The 22,391-nt window shown below is 42.7% G+C and overlaps 1 protein-coding gene across 3 annotated transcripts in view; it reads left to right on the top strand.

Annotated features, from left to right (window-relative positions):
- Positions 1-3,485, top strand: part of LOC147663077 (monocarboxylate transporter 13-like) — a 217,219-nt gene extending 213,734 nt beyond the window's left edge. For 2 of the 3 annotated variants that reach the window (XM_086950698.1, XM_086950697.1), the window contains exon 5: positions 1,947-3,484. In XM_086950698.1, coding sequence (XP_086806824.1) covers positions 1,947-2,209 — 263 coding nt within the window. In that variant the 3' untranslated portion in view covers positions 2,210-3,484. Of the gene's footprint in view, positions 1-1,946 lie in introns of all 3 variants that reach the window. The other variant, XM_086950699.1, reaches the window with a different exon arrangement.
- Positions 3,486-22,391: the final 18,906 nt, after the last annotated feature.

The raw sequence follows: 22,391 nt of genomic DNA, 5'->3' as shown, positions 1-22,391 counted from the left end.
GGTGTAGACGGGCTTGCCTTTGGCGCTCCAGCGGCGTACCCGCAGCGTGCATCCACATCAACATCCTCCTTTTAGATGCCCCCAAGTCAACACAAGATTGTTGACTTTAAAAACTAGTGGGGGCGGGAGCCACGACCAACAAAGTCAACCAGTAAGTGGGGCTGCTGGTGCTTTCTCCGCTACAATCGGTCCCAGCCGAAACCGCGGCGGACCAGAAAGAGGCCAGAAAGTAAAATTTCACATGAAAACACACACTACAGATAAACAACGAACTAAAAAACACTAAAACTCAATCTTAAACTATATGGACGTCTTGACCGCACACTCAGGTCTCGCTGAATCTGGCCGTGTGGCACTTCCACCTCTCACAACAGCAGGCCAGCAACTCCTCCGCTTTGCTGGTCTGCAGGTATCCAAGGCCTGGGTGGTTGTCTCTCATTCGGCCCAATCTCTTCTCCTGTCATTGCTGCAGCTACTTAGGACAAATGAGTGGACTCCCATTTGCTTCAGCTATAAGAGCAAGTTTAGCACTATGTTTTGAAACAGGATACTGCTGAAATGGAGTATACATTCTGCATTGCCCAATTTCCTTTTCTATGTTCAATAATATATTAGTCTTAGCTCACCATTCAACCTGTGTGGTGGTTCTACGTTCATTTAACTTTTGCTTCAACAGCCTTTTGGTGTGTGTCAGGCACCACGTATGCTGTTATTCGCAAATGTTTGCATTTCTTGAAACCCCACTCCAGTTGTTGATGCATCGTGCGCTTCAATTTTGCTTGCTTAGAAGATGGCCACAATGTTTCTTTCTTTTAAAAAAAATATATAAATGACATTGGGATGCTCTCATAAGAATTTATTCATTAATTAGCGTATGCATATGGTGAGACGTTCCCGGCTTTAAATACGGTTCTTGGTCTGCGTGTATTTTGGGGTGGTTTCCTATCAGTGAAAGTGTTTCATGGTGTATGTATATTTTCGACTGATTCTATTGATCTATTTCTATGTATTATTCGGGTGATAGTCCATGGTTTTAATGACAGTCTTTGCGTGCATTTTAGGGTTATGGCCCATGATTTGAATAGCATTAACGATAGATGCATATTGGGGTTGCAATCCCAGTTTTTCAGTTTATTTATATTTTTGGGTGGTTCCCTGTGTTTGAATCAAATGGTCTTTGTAAAGATTTAGGGCCATATGTAGGTAATCCATTTTTACCGATTCTAAAATACCAAATTTTACTGATTCGTTATTTTAGAATCGGTAAATGAGATGTAGATAATAATTCAGTAAATTTAACCGATTCTGTAAAATTCGGTAATTACCGATTCAGTATTTATCGATTCGGTAATTCCCATACATTCCTATGGGCCTGGAGGCCCATAGGAATGAATGGGAATTACTGATTCAGTAAATACCGAATTGGTAATAGGGGGAAGACTTACAAGGGTGGCAGGTTGTCACATTGACACCCTGTTGCACCCCTGAATAGTGCATGGGTGCACATGTGGCACACATACATGCCCTAAGGGCATGTATGCCTGCTACATGGCACTCTTGGAAAAGCACAAATTTGCTTTTTCTGAGGTTTTCCATATTTACCACCAACTTTTAGTTGGTGGTAAATACCGAATCCTTAACTCAGAAATGCACTCACTTGAGTGCTCCCTACATTAAGGATTCAGTAATTTACTGAATCGGCAATTTACCGATTCCTTAAATTACCGATTCGGTAAATTACTGAATCCTTAAATTTAGCCCCTACATCTCAAATGCCCGATACCGGTAGGTAACGGCCGAAATTCGGTAATTTCGGCTGTTACCGACCGGTACTGGGCCTCCTACTTATGGCCCTTAGACCATGCCCTTTAAAACCTCACTTGTTCTGTTCTGGGTATGCTGTATTTGGATGATTTCACTAAATCTCTTTGTTTCTCTTTTTCTAGGCTGGCTCCGGGACCTAACAGGAAACTATTACGCCTCGTTTGGAGCAGCTGGCGGATTTCTACTGGCAGGGTGTCTTGTTCTTATGACTCTACCTAACTTCTTCCAGTGCCTTGGAAAACCGCCTTACGACCAACCGGAAACATCTAAGGAGGTGTACCCAGCTAACGACTGCGAGGAGCTTCCTCCCAGACAACTCTTGGTGAAGAATGGCCATGTGTGTGCAATTTTCTCAGAGACTAGAAACCAGGAAGGCCCAGTCTAAAGTGGCAAATATAGGCAAGTTGATGATGCTCACAAGGCCATGTACCTTCCATCCTGGAAAGAGGAGTGGGTTACCATTGCCTTTCATAAATGGCATTTTCTGCTTGCTGTGGTGCAATCCATTCTTCACAGCAGGAACAGGGCTTGCAAGGCGATCTTATTCAGCCCCTTCCACGCAGGCAGGGTGGCGGTGCTATTCAAAAGACCTTGCCACTCAGTCATTGTGTATATACAATGAGGCCTTAATTAGTTCTCAATATTGGCAGTGGGGAAGGTACATTCAACTGTGTGCCCTAGTAGTAGTCTTTACTACTGTCTGCTCTCCCAAATGTCTGATAAGCATTGGCTTCTTATTGGACTCCCCAAGCTTCCTGCACCCCAAAGTTGCTTTGGAAGTAAGTCGCAGAGAAAGTGCCTGATAGAAACCCACCAAAGAGACTGTTCTGGGAGGAAAGACCTTACTGACTACATCGTGGTGTACGAGACATGAAGATCCGCTAGAAAGATGTACTTCACATTCACATCTGTCTCCAACAAGATGTCATTGGAGACCGGATACTCAATGTGAAAAGCACTTAAGAACCACTTCTCAGATCATTTAGGTCTTACCAGAAGAGCTACAGCGAATAGGATCAGAAGTAGACGGTTCTTCACTACACTAACCTGCCCGCTTGAACCACCGATGAGAAGATGGTTTCCGCAGGGAATAGACCTGAGATTTTCGCTGTTCAAGGAGGGACCACCAGGCACATAAAGCAGAGCACAGATGAAATACTCCTCTGAGGTTCATTTGACTGAGCAACAAGGTGTCACCAGGAAATGAACATTCATAGGACCACGCTTCCAGGGCAGGTTTAAAGCCCTCGGGATCCACTGTACTGGCACACAAACACGATCAGAAGCAACGACATTTCAGAGGGTATTTATTGACTTGGTGGGCCACCATTGAATGTACAAGTGTACATAGGAATTACTAGGAATTAAACATTCTTCGTACTAGGGTACAAACCCTGAAATCCAGGCTTCTGATAAACAAACACTACCAGAGGCAGGGAAATATGAGTCCTGTGTATTCACCCAGTAGGAAGTTGTTGCATGCGTCCCAGCTCTAGTGAACATAAATGATCATGCCACACGTGGAGCTCGGTAGCACACGTCTTTATTCCTCAGCATGCAACCATTATCTGAAAGAATTGCATCATAAACTTTATTGACCACACCTAGACACAACCCAACTGATTATGAATATATGGGTTACCATTAATTAAACATTCCAAGCACTAGACTTACAGGGGGCGTTTCACTCCCTGAGATCCTAACTACTGACAGAGACTGCCAGAAGCAAGGAAGTATCAGGAGGTATAGAATTACCAGGTGGGGATACACTGAATGATTGGGTTTCCATGAATTACACATTCCAAGCACTAGACTTCCAGGGGCTTTGCACTGCCTGGAATCCTAACTACTGACAGAGAAGCCACTGCATGTAGGGATTGCTGGGAGTTAAACTTTCAAACTAATAGATTTCCAAAGCGTGTTACTCTCCCTGAGATTGGAACTACTGACAGAGACTAACAGAGGCAAGGAAGTGTCAGACAGTATGGAATGACCAGGTGGAAAGTCACTGAATACATGGGTTACCATTAATTAAACATTCCAATCACTAGACTTACAGGGGGCATTTCACTTCCTGAGATCCTAACTACTGACAGAGACTGCCAGAAGCAAGGAAGTATCAGGAGGTATAGAATTACCAGGTGGGGATACACTGAAGGATTGGGTTTCCATGAATTAAACATTCCAAGCACTTGATGTCCAGGGGGCGTTACACTTCCTGAGTTTGTCGCTACTGACAAACAGACAGTACCAGAGGCCAGGAGGAGACGGAGACCTTACACCTGGTAATCACATATTGAGTGCAGGATTTCCCAAGAAGTAATCATCCACAGCACTTGATTCCCAGGGGAGGCTGTACCCCTAGTGATGCACCTTAGTGACGTCCAAATGCTACGAGGTTTAAGGAAATGGAAAGAACAGGCACACATTGATCACACATGACAGACAGAAAGGGAAAGGCTGGGATTATATGCCTGATGGTCATTCACTTAGTGTAGGGGTCTCCTGGGAGAGATAGATCAAGGTAAAAGGGAAAACCCCAGACACTCTCCGTAGTGCTTGCAGGTTAGATCCCGGAACTGGCCACAGGGTGTCACTAAGCATAGAAGAGACAAAGATAGGAGACTGCAGCCGCTTAAAATGTCACTGGCCTGATTGCTGATTGCACAGTACTACCAGCTTTGGGGATCACCATTGCATCCCATCACCAGCACTAAGCATGCATGCAATACATGTCTGGAGTTCATTTCATAAGATGGTTGGGGTTACCACAAGAGGACGCAGTCATTCAGATGCCCACACCTGGAGTTCACCTTACTGACTTTCAGGGATGATATTGTGGCAATACACACCAACGTTTGATCACACTTGCAGTAGGAGATGCTTGAAAGGTGGTAAACAGTGGGGAACTCACTCACGGGAAATACAGCCTTCAGTGTAAAATGACCACCACAGTGGTACTGAAGCCAGCAAGGGTTGAGCTATGTACTCCTCAACACCAGCCACGGCCCATGCAGGTAAGAGCAGAGGGGCGGTGGGGCCGGGTGGGGGTGGATTTTGACAGACGACGACAAGTGAAAATTAATTCTTTATTTAACTTCCCCTTGTCGTCTGTCGAAATCCCCCCCCCACCCTACCGCTCTTACTGCATGGCCCATGGCTGCTTAACACCTTTCTAGGCATCTGTGGGCCTCAGTTTCCCAAGTTCAGGTGGCCACACCCTACTCCCCTATCGAATAGCGGTCCTCAGATTAAGTTAATGTCTTCTTTCGATGCTTCCACCTTGGTATTTTGTAGTTTGACAACAAGTGGTTAAACAAACAGAGTGTCCTTATGCTTCCAACGTGTTTCCGCTACTTGGTTTATTTGCCTTCCAACTAAAGACAACACAAGTCTTTTTACCAGTGCAGGGCCATGGACAGGCTGCATAAATCATGGGGAGATGACCTCAAACTAAGCCTTGGAATTGAATTATTTTAATGACATGGGTCAGTATGACGGCTTATACAGTACTTTTTTCAGGCGGGAGGGTTCCTTTAAAGAAAGGGACACTGTGATTGGAGCAGCTCACACCTCTTTTTCACTCTCTGGAAGACAACCCTTTCACATGTAGTTCCTTTGTGTCTCTCTCAGAGAGGATTTGGGCCCAGCTGGAGTCGTAGGGCCCCAAGTAATCTCCATTGCTGGACGTGGCTGTTCAAGAAAGTGCCTTTTTCTTGGCCTTTTTCACTTGCCGACACTTTTTACATGGTTCAGTGCTATCATATATGAGCCTCCTTGGTCATCAGCAGCTCGTCGTTGTCATGAATGACTTTCAATTGCACCACTACTAGGCCGTCAAGTATGTCTCCCATGAGTCCCGGGGTCTCCCCGCCCCTTTAGCATGAGCCATTATCCTTACACAGGCTCCTGCCAATGTACATGCCACATGCAAGGGAGGCTCTCTACTGTTCATCTGCATTTAAGATTTCTCAGAGGTCATAGGGTCTTCCCGCCCCCTTTACAAGGTTCCTTTATCCTCACAAAGGCTCCTCCTTGCAGCGTGCGTGTCACATTGTGATAGGCTGCGGACTGTTCATGTGCAATAAAAATTTTCCAGAGGTTCCAGGGTCTTCCCGCCCCCTTCAGCAGGCGCCATTATTCTAACCCAGGCTCCTCCCGGAAGCGTACGTCTCGCATTGCAAAAGAGGCAGCGTACTGTTCAAGTGCACTTAAGTTTTCCCAGGGATCCTAGGGTCTTCCAGCCCCTTTAGCAGATGCCATTAGTCTTAAACAGGCTCCTCCTGGCAGCGTGCATGTCACACTGTGAGAGCCTGTCTACTGTTCATGGCTATTTAAGATTTCCCAGAGGTCCTGGGATCTTCCAACCCCCTTCACCAGGCGTCATTTTGCTTGCACAGCCAACTCCTGGCTGCGTGCGCGTCACACTGTGAGAGGCTGTCCACCATTCATGGGCAGAGTATTGCAGTCACCCCTTTTGCTTGCAACCTTACCAGATTACTGGACGTGTTTAGTAAATACCTGCAAGAAACCTCACACAAACATATAAATTTAATGTCAAGTCATTGCAGATTGATTTGATTTTATCCCTATATAAGGCGCAGCACCTCCTTTCATGGAGGTGCCCCGGCGCTAGAATCGAGAAAAAGTTTTAAATCACAAGGGCATGCAAGGCAGAAAAAACTGTGCATGAGCCCTAAAGTAGCAGGTGGGCAGGCCTAAAAAAGTAAAAACACCTAATCCTTGTAGGAAAATAAGAATGTTTTAATCCTTTGCAGAGCCTTAGCTCCTTTGGTCTGGCAAGAATGTGGCAACACTTTATGAAAGAAAATAAGATCTGTATTAGGGCACTAGTAGCTGTAGGGATTTCACATGAGCTTTTCAGGGTTAACTAGTCAAAGTGCTTGTGCTATCTCTTCTTTGAAAGGGGCATACTTGTAGCACCGGTAGAGCAACTTTGAAGCACTTCCCACCATGTGATTTTGCAGAAAAGCACTTAGAGCCTCCTTGTACTACATTGTGTCAATGCAAAGGCACGGGGAGTGTTTGATTTTCAAACCAAAAGCATTTTTTAAAAGATGACGTTGAATAAGTGACCCTTCTGGGCGAGTGTTTGGGTTCTGTTCTGCCGCAGGTGGCGCACTGGGTTTGGCTTTCCTTGAGCAAAGTATGTGCACCATCCCAGGTATTACAACCAAGAGCGCTTAGTTCATCTTTATCCCTTGACTGAGAGAAAGGCTACATTACATAACATAATGTGTATTTGTAAACCGCACATTCACCTGTGGGCATCTTGGCGCTGAATAACAGATGTTTATTGTTACCCAACTCTGTACTCATTTTATCGACCACGGAAGGATGAAAGGCTGAGTGGATCCACCGGGATTTGAACCTTTGACCATGACATTCCAATATGCAAATCACCAGCCTCACAGCATAAAACTGTTTATTCTGGACAAAATACTAAAAGAACCGACAGTTCATAAGATTTCAGCCTTGAAAAAGTTTACTTTTCTGTCATGAGACTATGAGCGAAACGAGTGTCAGCTGTATGTTTTTATTCAACAAAGGAGCAAAATAAACCACACAGAATGAGTGATCAATACAGACAGAACATTATTGCTTATTCTTCTACCCTCCCCCCCTCCCCACCATTCCTGCATTATATATGTATTGTTCAAACGTAAAGTGGGGCCAGGGTTCTACTAAAGGACCTAGCTTCTATATGTAGGAGCGGGCCTGGATTGTGGCGAACAACCCCCTCCAAATGCTCTCAAAGTGGGTATTGAAGGAAGCCTTTCTTGTTATTAAAGAGCCTGCGGCCTTCAGACTTTCAGTTTCAGTTGAAATTCTTTTTGGGCAATGGCTTTCCAAAACTGTCCAGCAACTGAAAATGTATTTAATTTCAAATTACTTTTATGGACAATATGGTGATCAAATTTATGATGTGCTGTCCACTTCAAAACGGCATCCATAATAGGGTGAATTTCCTTCTAGATAATGCAGCATTATTTCCTTATCACAAGTAATGTGTGAAGTCACACCTCGCATGTAATAAGTAAATACATTGCTACCCGTTTGGGCTAATGTGTAACATGCAAGCTTTGGTGCCACGTCATGGCAAGTGCCGATTGTACGGAGGGTGTTTTACCAAGCTCTCTACATCTCCTCACTTCCTGTAACTCGGCTTCTGGCTGGTGAGCGGGCTAGTTGCTCCCGCTGCACAGCCCATAAAAACAGCATTTACTTACGTGGACTCAGTGGCGGTAGCGATACTGCTTTAAGCGCTGCTGATAGCGTTTGTTTGAATTTTAACTGCGCCATTTTTAAAAGGGAATTTTATCTTTAAATATTATATCTGAAGCTGTGATCTTGTTTGCTCTACTTACCATTCAGTGCCCGCACACCGGTCCGTCACGGCAAGTGACAATTGTACTGAGGGTGTTTTACCAGGCTCTCTACATCTCCTCACTTCCTGTAACTCGGCTTCCGGCTGGTGTGCGGGCTAGTTGCTCCCGATGCACAGCCTATATAAATCTATGCCAGAACGGACGCGCGCAGCGGGCGTGCCAAAGGCGCACCCAAGGCAAGCCCGTTCAAGTATGGAACGTGGCCAGCGCCAGTCATGCTGGGAAAAACTGGAGTCCCATACCGGTAGTGTACCAAGCTCCATCAGCACGCGAATCCTATCCGCCATATTACTAAACTTGTACACGATGCTCATTTCGTATCTGACGTATGGTGTCGTGCCGGGTGTGCTATTCCCTCACTTTTTTTTATGTCTCAAAACTATATCTAAATAAGTTTAAAGTGTATATGAGAGCAACCGATAATCTAAAATATTTTAAACATTTATATATTTCTAACTTTAATAAACTTATATTATGGTATATATATTTTCTCAAAATCACGTTGGGTGCGGCCTCCTTGCGCGCTCGGTGCGCGAATGCCATGTCACCTTAAAAAAAGCATTTGATTGGTTCATAACATTTCTCATTGTAACAGTTGGAGGACCCCACCCATTTTAGTAATTCTCTGTACAGCGTTTGATGAGAGACACCTCTTCTGCTTAGAGAGCTTTTTTGAAAAGTTTTTTGCTGTGTACACATATCTTATACTGCACACAACATGCAACAATCATCTTGATCAATATTCATGGTCTGTACATTAGCCTTCCACATGTGATGGCCATGCATCTGAAACGTACATCAAAAAACAAATGTGTGCTACACGATGCCCCTGGTGTGTGTGTATGCGCAATATTGTGCTGTCTTTCGGCCTGGGTATTGGTGTCTCGAAGGGCTATCATCAGCCACAGGCAGAGTGCACATCCTAGATCACATGTGACAAACAGTAAAGAGTAATGTCTAGATTTGTGTTGCAGTATGCTCCGTTGTCAGGCTTTACCAGTATAGTAGTGTGTCATATGTGAGACTTTCAGATTCACGTTTGACATGCATTGCTTGACTGTAATGAGCGTTATCACTGTGTATGACGTAGCCTCACTGCTGATCCTCCCTCCATTCGGGCACATTCATGTGTGCGCTTCACCATAACAACACTTTCAATAATAACGCACACCATTGACATGCGTGTCTGCGCATATCCACAAGCTTGACAATGACATGTGATGTTGGCCATTCAATGTTTTCGGACAGCATCTCATTAGCGATAGTTGCTGCCCTCCAGGTACATGCTACATTATTGTAAATTGAAGATTGTGCGACGTCAAAACTGCAACAGGGATACACACATAAGTACACTTCCTGGCCAGGCAGGAACTGAACAACGCCCAGGTCCCCGGAATAATTATTCACACCACTTCGCTGGTCTGGTGTACGCAAGCCCAACCCACTTCGCATACGTATAAATAAGATTACGATGATGCCAAATGTCCCAGTTCTTCCACACTACCTCAGGTGATATGGCTGCATCCACATCGCATATCACAATGCACAATAGAAAAAAAGGGATCCATGAAGTGTACAACATCCTGACAATGAAAACTGGATCTGAATTGTGAACCCTGCTGGCCGTAGTGTTTGGACACACAACAATGACAGCAGGTGAACAGTGGGGCCTGGGTGCACAGGGGCTGCAATTGAGCACGGTACGGTGGGAGGGGTGGGGTGGGGTGCATCAGCCTGGGTGCGCCGGTGCGATGATTCCCTGGGCATTCTGATGCCTTCCATCGTGGTATTAAGATACTTTCCCCGACTGGAGACCTGATGTGCCACCCTGAGAGAGGCACCCCAGAGTCGGAGCTTGCACCGGCACAGCGTTGGGCACACCGGTGGTGGCAGGTGAGCAGTGAAGCCTCGGTGCGCAGGAGCTGCAATTGAGCACAGTGCTGGGTAAGGGGTTGGGGTGCAGTAGCCTGGGTGCACAGGTGCAGGCAAGCAATGTTGCCGTAGTTAATAATGTAATCTCTGGCCTCATTCATATCTGTTTCATTTTAAGGACCTGCTGGACCGCACTCTTTCTCACGGACCCCAGCGTCCCAGACACACGGGTGACAGGAGGTGAACAGTGAGCGCTGGGTGCAGTAGGCCGACGCTCTGTCCCCTCCTCGCTCTGTTCTATTGACTCTCCCTCCCCTTCTCCCTTCCCCCCACTCACTCTCTGTCCCATTCTCATTCTTCTTTTCATTCTGACTACCTTTCTTTTTCTCTTGGACATGGAACACATACTTATGTTTCTTTTTTGTCTTGCAGGTTTTGTACGTTGCTTCCGGAGGAGTCCCACCCACTTATTTCATGTTATATTGTTGTTTGTTCGAATAAAGTTGCGTTTCCATTTATTTGTGTTGTTTTAATAAAGGTTATGTTTTTTTACCAAGAAATAAGTGACTGTATGGGTCATCTTTTTCTGACAACACTTGTCTGTAGTTTATTAAATCGGCAGTTAATAGGCGGTTATGAGGGAAAACATTTGTGATTTTGCGGTGCACCCACCAAATATAAACCAACAGACTATTACATAAATGAAGCCTGGGTAATTCTACAACTGCAAGGGTTCTATGAGTGTATCACTTTATAACACCATGAGTACTGCCCGTATGATTATAGTACCAAAAGCGCACTGCCTAGGGCCACTGAGGCTTCAGGGACTGGCGATGCCCACCCTGCATATTTAAGTAAAGCCCCGCAGGATGGCGATCCCCGGACTTGAGTTGGCCTCAAAGCCCCCTGAACAATTAGTAAACAATACCCGGGGACGTGGCGATCCCCTAGGCTGCGAAACGTCTCTGTCCCCTCCCGTGCCTAATTTACATGTGAGATTAAAGTCCCCAGTGCTGCAGAGACCCCACAATATAATAATAATATTGGCCCCGGAACATTACCCACCAGGGGGCTCATTCAAATGAACGGGTGAGACCCGCTTCATTTTTTTCTCTCCATTTTTACCATCTAGATACACTTTATTGAAGCGATGCAAGGTTTTCCTCCTCTCGCTTCAACAAGGCAAACAAGGATTTGCTATCAGGGGGTAGAAGCCATGCACCCGCCCTGTAATAGCAAACATAAATGTCCAGCAGATGCACACCCCGGGACATTGTATGAGCTGTGCCTGGGAGGTGGCACTCCTTAGGGCCATGATGCATTGGTTACTGCATAACTACAGAATTAGTATAAAAGCATACTAACACTGGGGGAAGATGGCGGCTGAGTAGGAAGCTCGGCCGGAGAGCTCCCGGAGCACCCGTGATTCACCGCAGCAGCGGTTGGAAAAAGCTCCAGCAAAACGGACGGTAGAGAAAAAGATGCACAGAGCATAACGGAGCATAACAATAACCTAATAAACAAGCAATCTGGCGTTTAATTAGACGGTACTTCCTCCTACCTCTTTGCGGAGCGTGCCCTGGAATGGTGTTTTTCCTTGGATTTCTCCCTCTCTCGTCTGACTGCGGGGTGGAGAGTGAAGCTCGGTATCCCACGCGTGGTGAATCGGAGGCGGGAGGTGCAGTTTCTGATCTGAGTTTCCAGGGGTCTTTCAGCGGAGCAGACGGGAGCCATAGAGCGGGTAAGTCGGAGAAGAATCCCGGAATCCGCACCGAGGCTGGGAAGTGGAACGCTGCAAGGAGAGCAAAGTCGCGCTGCCGCCGTGCCTCCGGAAGACTGAGGTATCAGTTCCGGGGCACGAGCGGTAGAGTCAGGGAGCAGCGGTCATTGACATTCGAGTATGTCAGTGAGGTAAAGTCTGTCCCAGTCTACATCACAAAATCAGACATAACAAGTGGGCTCAGAGACACCTCACAGAATACGACGGGGCAGAAAAGAGCGTGTAAGAACACGTTAGAGTGTAAAAAAGAGTGTAGAAGCACAAAATTAAAAAGACAAAAATTCGTAATTTCACAAAAAAACGACGAGACAGAAACCAACAATATCCTTAAATCGGAGAGTGTCTGGACATCGGGTAATCTGTTTTACATAGCTCAACAAATCAACATATGCCATAACTCTAACATTTCTAACAGTCAGTTTTGTCAGTTTTTTCAGCTTTGTCAGCCCTACAAGCATTGTCAGCCTTGTCAATTTTCTATTGCAAAAGAAAAAAACTCTACAACCAATCAGCATATGAGTAAAATCATAAAACCAACACAGGAGGAAAAAGAGGAGGAGACGCCTCAAGAGTTAGAGAAACTTTAAAAAGAAAATCAAGATAAATCAAAACCCAAAGAAGAATTAGAACCCCAGCAGTCAGAAACTCAGTTCAACACAGTGAAATCCTTCCATAGTCTGCGCAATAGAAAGTTTTTGAGCCAGGAACAATTTCCAAAGGGCATTACTCCGAGAGTGAGCAGGAAAAAACAAAAAACCACATCCAGAGGCTACCTCAAGAATAATTTAGAGAAGGAGGAAAACAAATTGGAGTCTACACAGAGATCTAAAGTAAAAATAAAAGTTACTCCATCCCTAAGGTCTTATTTCAAAATTCAGCAACAAGGGCTGAACCCAGAACCTTTTAGTTCCTCACAAACACAATTCACTCCGGAAGTTTTGAGGGGTGAGAAAGAGGAGACTACTAAACTTGCAGACGCTCACTCTTTCAGAAAGGAGAACCCACGAACAGTCCCTCTCTGAGCTGGAAAACCAAGCTCAGGTAGCGTAAAGAAAGGGAGAAAACCCAGAAACAAGAAAAAGAGCCTGGTAGAAAACAAAAGTTTGGAAGAAATCTGGAAAATCAAGGGAAGCAGAACAGAAGAGGGAACTGAAGTTCACATGGCGGAGGGGGGTACTGAGTCCTCTGCTGCAGCAGCAGCACATATAACTGCAGAAGTTGAAGACAAAGAAGAAGATGACACAAGATCTGTAGGAAATAATAAGGATACTGCAAAAACCCATACAGACGAACTTCTTGAAAAAATATGGGTAGAAATGAAAGAGAAATTCTCCATTTCAGAAGCAAAGCAAAACAAAATACAGGAGGTCTGCGAGAAATTGGACAGCAAGTTAAACGCACTAGGAGACAGAGTTACGGCAGTAGAGAATGAAGTCGCAGGCTTAGACAAAAGGGTGGAAAAAAACAGGAAGGAAATAAACTCCTTAAGATCAGAAAACAAAATCATGAATGAAAAACTGGAATCCTTGGAGAATCAAGCAAGGAAAAACAACATAAGGATTCTAAATGTGCCGGAAAATCAAGAGGGCAAGGACATTAAAGCATTTGTAGTGGCACTTCTGGTAGAACATTTCCCATGGGCAGACAAAGGGGTACTGGAAGAAGACATACAGAGAGTACATAGAGATCCTTATGGAAAGAGCAAAGAAAGAAAAACACCCAGGAAGATCTTAGTCAATTTCAAAACATACATGTTGAAAGATAGGATCTTGGGAGAGGCATTGAGAAAAGGAACTTACAACAAAGATAGTTGGAACTTTAAAATAAGATCTGATATGTCAAAAGCCTCTCAGACCAGACAATGGGAACTGGGAAATCTAATGTCAGAACTGCAGCAATTAGGTGCCACGGTGCAGATGAAATTTCCACCATCATTACGCATTATGTGGAGGAATAAAATGCGTAATCTAAGAGAGCCTGAGGAGGTGAAAAACTTGATAGAGCAAATTAGAGATCAAGTACGCTCAGAGGAACCCCTGAGTTAAACGACCATATACAACCCCATATACAACCTTATACAACCTTATACAACCTCAGATAAAGAAGGTATACAAAAAAAAAAAGAAAGCAAAAGGAAAAATAGATATAATTCAAATCTCACTCAAGTGCAATGTATATAACAAATATGAAGGAGCTTTAAACCAACCAATTAACTCACTTTTTAACTGTATATAGATAACAATCACGGGGATGGGAACGGGAAGCCAAAAGGGTTATGAAGATAACCGAAGGAGAAGAAGATGGAGGCTTCCCCGGGGAGGGTAACTTTAAAGCACAAATTAGAAAGCATAAAACTACACGGAAAAGGGTGGGGAGCAAAATAGGGGAAAAAAACAAAAAATTCCTCATCTGCGAAAACTCAGGAAATTAAAACAAATGGGAGTGATGCTTAATAAGAAATCGCAACACGTGAACAGAACAAATGGGGAGTGCAAGTAGGGACGTAAAAATCCTATCCTGGAATGTGAATGGTTTGAGGACAAAAAGTAGGAGGAATAAAATCCTGGAATACATCAGAACTGAAAAAAGTGAGATAATAATACTACAAGAAACTCATCTGTTAAAAGAAGAATGGGACCAAATAATTAAGAACCTATGGTGGGTAGATACTCTTATTTGCACTACACAACAATGCAATATCAAGGGAATCGCGATAATCTTCAAAAAATCCTTAAAAGCAACTGTAACCACCTCAGAAGTGGACAGCAAAGGTAGATGGGCCACAGCTAGTGTTAAAATAGGAAATTCTCCCATTACCATCGCAGGCTACTATGGTCCCAACTTGGATGATGCCGATCCGTTGCGAAAAATGTACTCGCAGCTATTACTAGCCACCTCTCCCTTAATATTGGGAGGTGATTTCAACCTAGTGATGGATTTAAAATTAGACAGATCACCACCAGGTAGACAGACCAATTTGAAAAAAATGAGACAATGGATTGGGACTTATAAAAGGGATCTTGACCTGGTGGACATCTGGAAAAATAAAGGAGAAAAATCACACCCGTTCACCTTGCATAACAAAAAACTGGGACATAAATCTAGGATCAACTTCTTTCTGATCAATAACGAATTATCAAAGATAGTGAAAAGAGTATCTCACCTACCAGCTCACTTGTCAGATCATTCAGCAGTACAACTAGAACTACAAATTACAGAAAATATAACTGAAAGAAGATTCACAGTTGAGAGAGCTTTGCTAGAAGACGAACAGTTAATAAGGGAGCTGGAAACTAAAACAAATATCTTTTTTTAATTAAATGCATCAGGTACCACAGAACAAATAACGTGGGATACCTTTAAAGCTGTTATAAGGGGTAAACTCTTGAGTCTAGGGGCTCGTAAAAACAAGCAATTAAAACAAGAGATCTCAGATTTGGAAAAAGAGATTAACTCCTTAGATATCGCTATATCCACAGAACAAGAGGAGGTAAGGAAACAAGATCTTCTTAAAAAAAACAGATGCAAAAAGATAAAATCTACCATATTCTGGAAGAGAGGCTGAAGAAAAAATGGGATTCCAGCAAACTAGCAAAACATGAGTTTGGTGAAGGTTGTGGAAAATGGCTGGCATGGAAGCTCAAAACAGATCTAGCTAAAAACAAAGTGAAAAGCATAATTCCGGATGATCAAACTATTCCCAACTCTGATGAAAACATTATCAGGCAAGAATTCTGGAAATTCTTTAAAGAGCTATACACGGAAGATATAAATCCTTCAGATCAAAAGATCAACTCCTACCTGGAAGATGCAGCACTCCTAAAACTTACAGAAAACGAAAGAGAAGCTCTAGACAAAGAAGTCCTAGAAGAAGAGGTGGCAGATGCCATTAAAAGTTTGAAAAAAGGAAAAGCAGCAGGGCCGGATGCCCTACCAAACGAATTATACATGAAACTGAAAGATTCTATACTTCCTCATATAACCAAACTAATTAATTTAATTCTTACACAACAGAAACCTATACCAGACTCCTGGAATGATGCCATATTTACAATCATCCTGAAACCCGGAAAGAACCCTGTCAAATGCGAGTCATATCGTCCAATATCATTACTGAACGCTGACTACAAAATATTTACAAAAATAATGGCAGCTCGACTAGGGAAAGTATTATCAAAACTGCTGCACCATTACCAAAAAGGATTTATTAAAGGGAGAAATCTACATGAAGTAACACAAGAGCTACTAACTGCAAAAGATATTGCAACAAACGAGAAAACTCCTCTTACCATACTTACTGTTGATGCCGCAAAGGCTTTCGATAGGGTCAATTGGACCTTTCTTGAGAAAGTTATGGTCAAAAACAACTTAGGGTCACACTTCATCTGTATGGTAAACCAAATATATAAGGATCCAAGATCTAAGGTTCTAATAAATGGTAGTCTAACAGAAAACATAAAGATAAGTAGAGGAACGAGACAGGGTTGTCCACTTTCCCCTCTACTATTCAATTTATACATTGCGAATAAGCTAAGAAACAACAATAAAATCACTCCATTTAAATATGGCATATGGGAGAAGAAAATCGCTCTTTACGCGGATGATTTAATGATTTTTACAGATGACTATCTAAAAGCTAAGGATACAATCGAGAAAACTTTAGATACATTTGGGAAAGTTTCAGGATACCTGGTGAATCAAACGAAAACAGAGATCATGACATGGAACACGGCCTTTCTAAGCAAATACATAAAAAATGAAATCAGATACCTAGGAATTCTAGTAAATCATGATATAGAGAAGACTGCAAAACGTAATTTGAATAAGGTAGCCGGAGACGTAAGAAAACTGCTTGAGACTTGGGCCTCTTTACCATTGAGCTTGATTGGGAGGTCAAATATAATCAAGATGACCGTCTTACCAAAGTTCACTTTCCTATTTAATGCAATACCAATGGAGTTTGGAAAGGCGGAACTAGCTCGAGCACAGAGAGACATTACAAGCTTCATATGGGCAGCAAAAGGCACGAGGATTGCTTGGAAAAAGATTAGGAGGTGCAAGAAAGATGGAGGGTTGGCTAGCCCAGACTTGGTGGAATACTGCAGAGCCTTTCAATTCAAGAATATCAAAGTACTACTAAAAAGCCATGACAACTACCCAACCTACTTGCAAGTAATTACAAAATCAGATGATCATGCGCTGTTTAAGTATGGACACCCCAAGTACTTAAAAAAAAATAAAACTTAAGACATTAAGAGATGCAGCAAAGATGTGGGCACAAATTAGAGGCATCCTGAAAATATCGTACTATAGCAAATGGGCCCCTATTTGGGACTCCCCCGGAACCCCAGAATGCCTAAAAGATACTCTCGCATTTTCATTAAAAAGAGTCGACATAAAGTATTGGGGACAAATACTAAATGGTCCGAACCTGAAAACTTGGTTAGAGCTTCAAGAGTTGACAAACAACTCACTATCCAAATTCAAATATTATCAAATTCTAAGTTGGTCCAAAACTCTCCCCAGTGTAAATGGTAATGATAATCTGGAAAATGACATGGTCAAAACAACACGATTACCAAAAGAAGTAGCGAAGTGGTACTGGGCTCTGATAACGGCCAACGACATTAACCTTAACATAGAAACGCAAATATGGGAGAAAGACATTGTTACAACAGATTTAGACTTAATTTGGGAAAAATCTGTGGCTAAATGCTGGTCAACCTCGAAATCCGCGGCCTTGAAAAGGAACCATTTGTTTACAATTCATCGGGCGTATTGGACACCAAAAAAACTCTCCAAATTCAAAAACGCTGGAATAAAGAAATGCCCTAAGTGTGGGGAAGAAAAAAACAGATGATATCCACATGTTTAAAAGCTGCCCCCGATTGAAAGATTTTTGGGACCAAGTTGGTAAGACCCTGAGCACTATCCTGTCCAAACAACTAACTGTGAGTATAATTCTTACTCTTTTTGGGATTGTAGACCCAGGAAATGAGGGGGGGCTTACTAAGGAGCAAGAAAATCTCCTCTTTGTGTTAATAGTTCTTGCAAGGAGGGAAATCTGTATCAAATGGATAGGATCCTCTTGCCCAACTCATGCAGAATGGCTGAATTCGGCAATAAGAATCAACAAACTTGATAAGTTAGGAAATGTAAGTAAGAGATTTAAGTTCTGGGATAGTTTTGAAAGCTTCTTAAACCCCAAATAAGAATCAAACATAAGTCCTATGATTAAAGCGATACATCTTCTGGTGGACAAGTACGGTACTTGTCGAGTAGTCAAGTTGGCTAGCTCCCCTCGCTCCAAATCAGAAGCATTGGTATGTAACGAGTAAAGGAAACTCCTCAAAACCAACAAGAGGATAAAACTCTCCAGGCAAGAGAGATTGAGGGGCAGTGTCGGAAAAGAATAAAGAGGCAGACACCTGATACTCCGTAATCATACAGTAATCGCAAGATGAGGACAAAAAAAAAAAAAGCATACTAACACTACTTACACATTTATACTACAGCGGCCAGTATGCTACAGAGCCCAAAGCCCATCACTTTACAGCAATATGCTTGGTTTGATCCCTGAGTCTTCACACCGGTAGGAGTGAGTACTTCGCTTCCCACTTCCAGTATAGTATAAATGCAGGGTAGGGGTCAGTAGTTTGCTTCCCACTCCCTGTATGGTATGAACACCTACTAACACTTCTTACACACGTATGCTACAAAACCCAGAGCGCATTACTTTACATCAATGAGCTCACGGCTTAGGGTCTCGTTTCATACCCGAGTGTAGCATCATCTCATCTCAGCACCATGTCACTCTGACCAACACCGCACTTTCAGACCGGTAGGATAACTACTTCCTTCGCACTCCCTCACAGAGGTTACAGTGCTCCTACCTTCCTGTTTCATACTCTTTTCGCCCATTTTTCCCCTTACTCGTTTCAACAGAATCACAAAATGGCTGCCAATACTTCCTAGTTGGAACCGCTCGCACCGCTCGTAGCCAATAAGGAGCAAGCTTGTGCATGTAACGCCTCAGTCAATCAGATGGCAGAATTCCCAAATATTGATTTCGGTAAATTTCAATATTTCTCAAAAACTACTGAACGGATTTACACCAAATAAACAAAAGCGTGCTTTCTAGACCAATACCCTTCTCCCTGCCAAATTTGGGATAATTCCGTTCACCCGTTTGACCTGTAGCCTTGTCTAAAGTTTCCTATGGAAATTGCATGGAGCAAACATGTTTTGGGGCCCCCCTTTTATCTCGGGCACCTCTAGACAAATCACCCCCAAACTTTCAACATAGGAGCTGATATGAACAAAGAATTTGTTTGGAAAATTTCATGAAGATTCATCAAACGACGCCAAAGTGATAAGCAAAACAAAAAAATTTCTTCCTATGGAAACTTGGTCCTCACTATAACTACCTACTGGCGACTGCCAGTAGGTAATATATATATATTAATCAAACCCCTTCCTTTGTAAATTTTGCACAAAAGCACTTTATCCATTTGCTAAATATTGCACAGAAAATGTTTGTACATATTACGTCCACTGTGAGATTGTGTGTACATAGTAATATTGGCAATTTGCATATTTGTAACTATTGTTTTAACATATTTATTGCGCAAATTTGCACATTTGTAAGGATTATTTGTCGCTTAATAATTGTGACAATTGGGGTTAACAAAACATTACAAAAAAACAAAATAACACAAAGAATGTAAACAACATTGGTTACTATGTCTGGTCCAGGCTGAAGTATTTTCTCTATTTCTATAGGCTTGGAACCATGTGACCGGACCGGCACTACAAATCACAGGGTGTAATTTGACCATGTCATGTGATCAAGGGCTCCAGGGCCCGAAACGCGTCATGGCAACCATGAGGGTGCACAGTGTGAAATAAAGACGCTTTAAAATAACCTCATTGGGTCCGTCTTCGTTATTTGGCCTCTACTGAATACCGAAGTTCCAGTCATATATATATATATATATATATATATATATATATATATATATATATATATATTTTCCACCACGCACAGCGATTGCTGTGCAAATGCACTTCCACTCCGGCCTCTCACAAAGACACTCCAGAAAAGGCGCGTGTGCTCAAGCAGTGTTTAATCCATTTTCGGTTCCAGCATAGTAACAACGCGGATCATGGAACAAAACCCAACGCGTTTCGGCGAACCAAACTGGCCTTGGTCACGGGTAATTTTTGTGACAAGAATGAACCATTTAAATAAAGTTACATTTCAAAAGTGCACATGTGACATTCTCAGTGAAAATAATAAACATAAAGAAAGGACATGGAACCTATGGTATTGGCGGCCATATTACAGTGGTGTTTGTTCAAAGCCTAATACTTTCCATTTTTCTCTCGTATTTTACAAGTTCAAATATATGGTTTCCAGGGTGATCTCTATCCCTGGTGTTGCACCGCAGTTCTGTGGGTCCTGGTGAAATGGAGAAAGTGGCTTTGAAGAATATATATATATATACATATATGCACCAAAACGCCACACTCAGCACCTCCTTACGGCAAACTATATATATATACATGTATATATATATATATATATATAATATATGTGTGTGTGTGTTATAGTTAGGAAATGGACTAATGAAAAACCTTAGCAATTCACTGAAAAAAAAGGGACGTTATAGTTAAGCTCAGTTGTGTCTCGTACAAAACCACCATGTATGTGTTTTTTTGTGTGCAAGACTCCATGCATTGTACTTTTCAAGTCCTATGTCCATGAATTGTTTCTGGTACCTTCACACACTATCTGGCAAGCATTGGTTTAGTATGTCAGTATGTTTCACTTCTTGCAATCCCTGACAGCCGTACCAAGATGGCGACAGCAAATTTTATGTCTGCGCTGACATTATGGATTAGGTCAGTCAAGTATGTTTGTACCTTCTAATACATGGTTATGCTATCCATATTGGCCGATGTCAAGTACATTGAAGTACACTACAGATTTACCATGTACATGTAACTCGCTGCTATGAATTTATATACATGACAAGATGGCGGCCACATCACTGGGTAGCTCACACTGCTTGTAGCGGTATGCACAGTCCTTCCTCAGTGTCGATATTGTGAATGTAGCAAGGCTGTAATGCACTTTATATTCGTGTGATCAAGTCCGCTTGATGGACAAGACGTGGCACGTTTTGACTTATGAAGGGATAAATCAACATTGTCAAAGTCTTGTTGTGATCTCTGAGAGCACAATTTATTGTCACTCATTTGGATGTATATATATATATATATATACACACACACATATATATCTTCACTAAAAAACAAAGGTCACAGGAAGTTATGGTTAGGAAATGGAATAATGAAAAACCTTAGAAATTCACAGAAAAAAACATAGGTTAAGAAACAAAAGGACATTATAGTTAAGCTCAGGTGTCACTCGTAGAAAACCATAGGAATTCATCCGTTATAGTTAGTGAGGTAACTATAACTCACACCTCCGCAATGCACTGCTTATGACCTCACATATTACATCACTCATGACATGCTCAGTGACATAGCTGATGACAGCTCAAATTACATCACTGATGACATCATCCACATAGTATGATAAAGCAACTCTCACCCCCTATAACCTTTCATACATCCACTCCAACTTCCATATTACCATTCTCAGACCTATTCTCAAATATATACTAGTACTTACACAGCCACTCACTGATTCATATATACACACAGATCCACTCACTCATCCATACAGGCACTCATACACCCTCTCGCTAATACAACTACTGCCATATCCAGTCATACACTGATACAGCCACTCACACACTGAGCCAGTTATCCATCAAACTACTCACATACCTACTCACTCACCCAAACAGTCAATTACACAGCCACTTACACATAGTGATATACACATTCACTCTCTTACTCATACAGACACTAATGCATATTCACTCACCTAAACAGTCACTGACACCAGCACACATTCACCCATACAGCCACTCCCATGTTCACTCACTCACCCACAAAGTCACTCATATGCCCCATCACTTACCTAGACTACATTTCACATACCCAATTACTCACCCCTATACCACTGAGACATGCACTCACTTATGACAGTCATACACACTCATTCACCGATACAGCCCCAAACACAGGCACTCAGTAATCTATAAAGCCGCTGACTTACCCACTCACTCATCACTGGCCCACACAGACACTCAGATACCCATACAGGTACTTAATCAATCACTCGCCCATACAGAAACTCATGTACCCACTCACACACCCATAGAGCTACTTGCACACCAACTGACAGATACAGATATTCACACAACCACCCCTACATTCACTGAGATACCTAATCACTCACTTATACAGTCACACACCCACTGAATCATCCATACAAGCACTCATATACCCACTGATTCACCAAGACTCCTTGTAACACTTATAAACATTTTAAAAACAGTCACAGTCACTGGACGATGTCATGTGTGATG

Source organism: Lissotriton vulgaris, unplaced genomic scaffold (genome assembly GCF_964263255.1).
Source record: "Lissotriton vulgaris unplaced genomic scaffold, aLisVul1.2 SCAFFOLD_1120, whole genome shotgun sequence".
Classification (NCBI taxonomy): Eukaryota; Metazoa; Chordata; class Amphibia; order Caudata; family Salamandridae; genus Lissotriton; species Lissotriton vulgaris.
The sequence above is the reverse complement of the archived record's forward strand: the minus strand, read 5'-3'. Positions and strand labels throughout refer to the sequence as shown.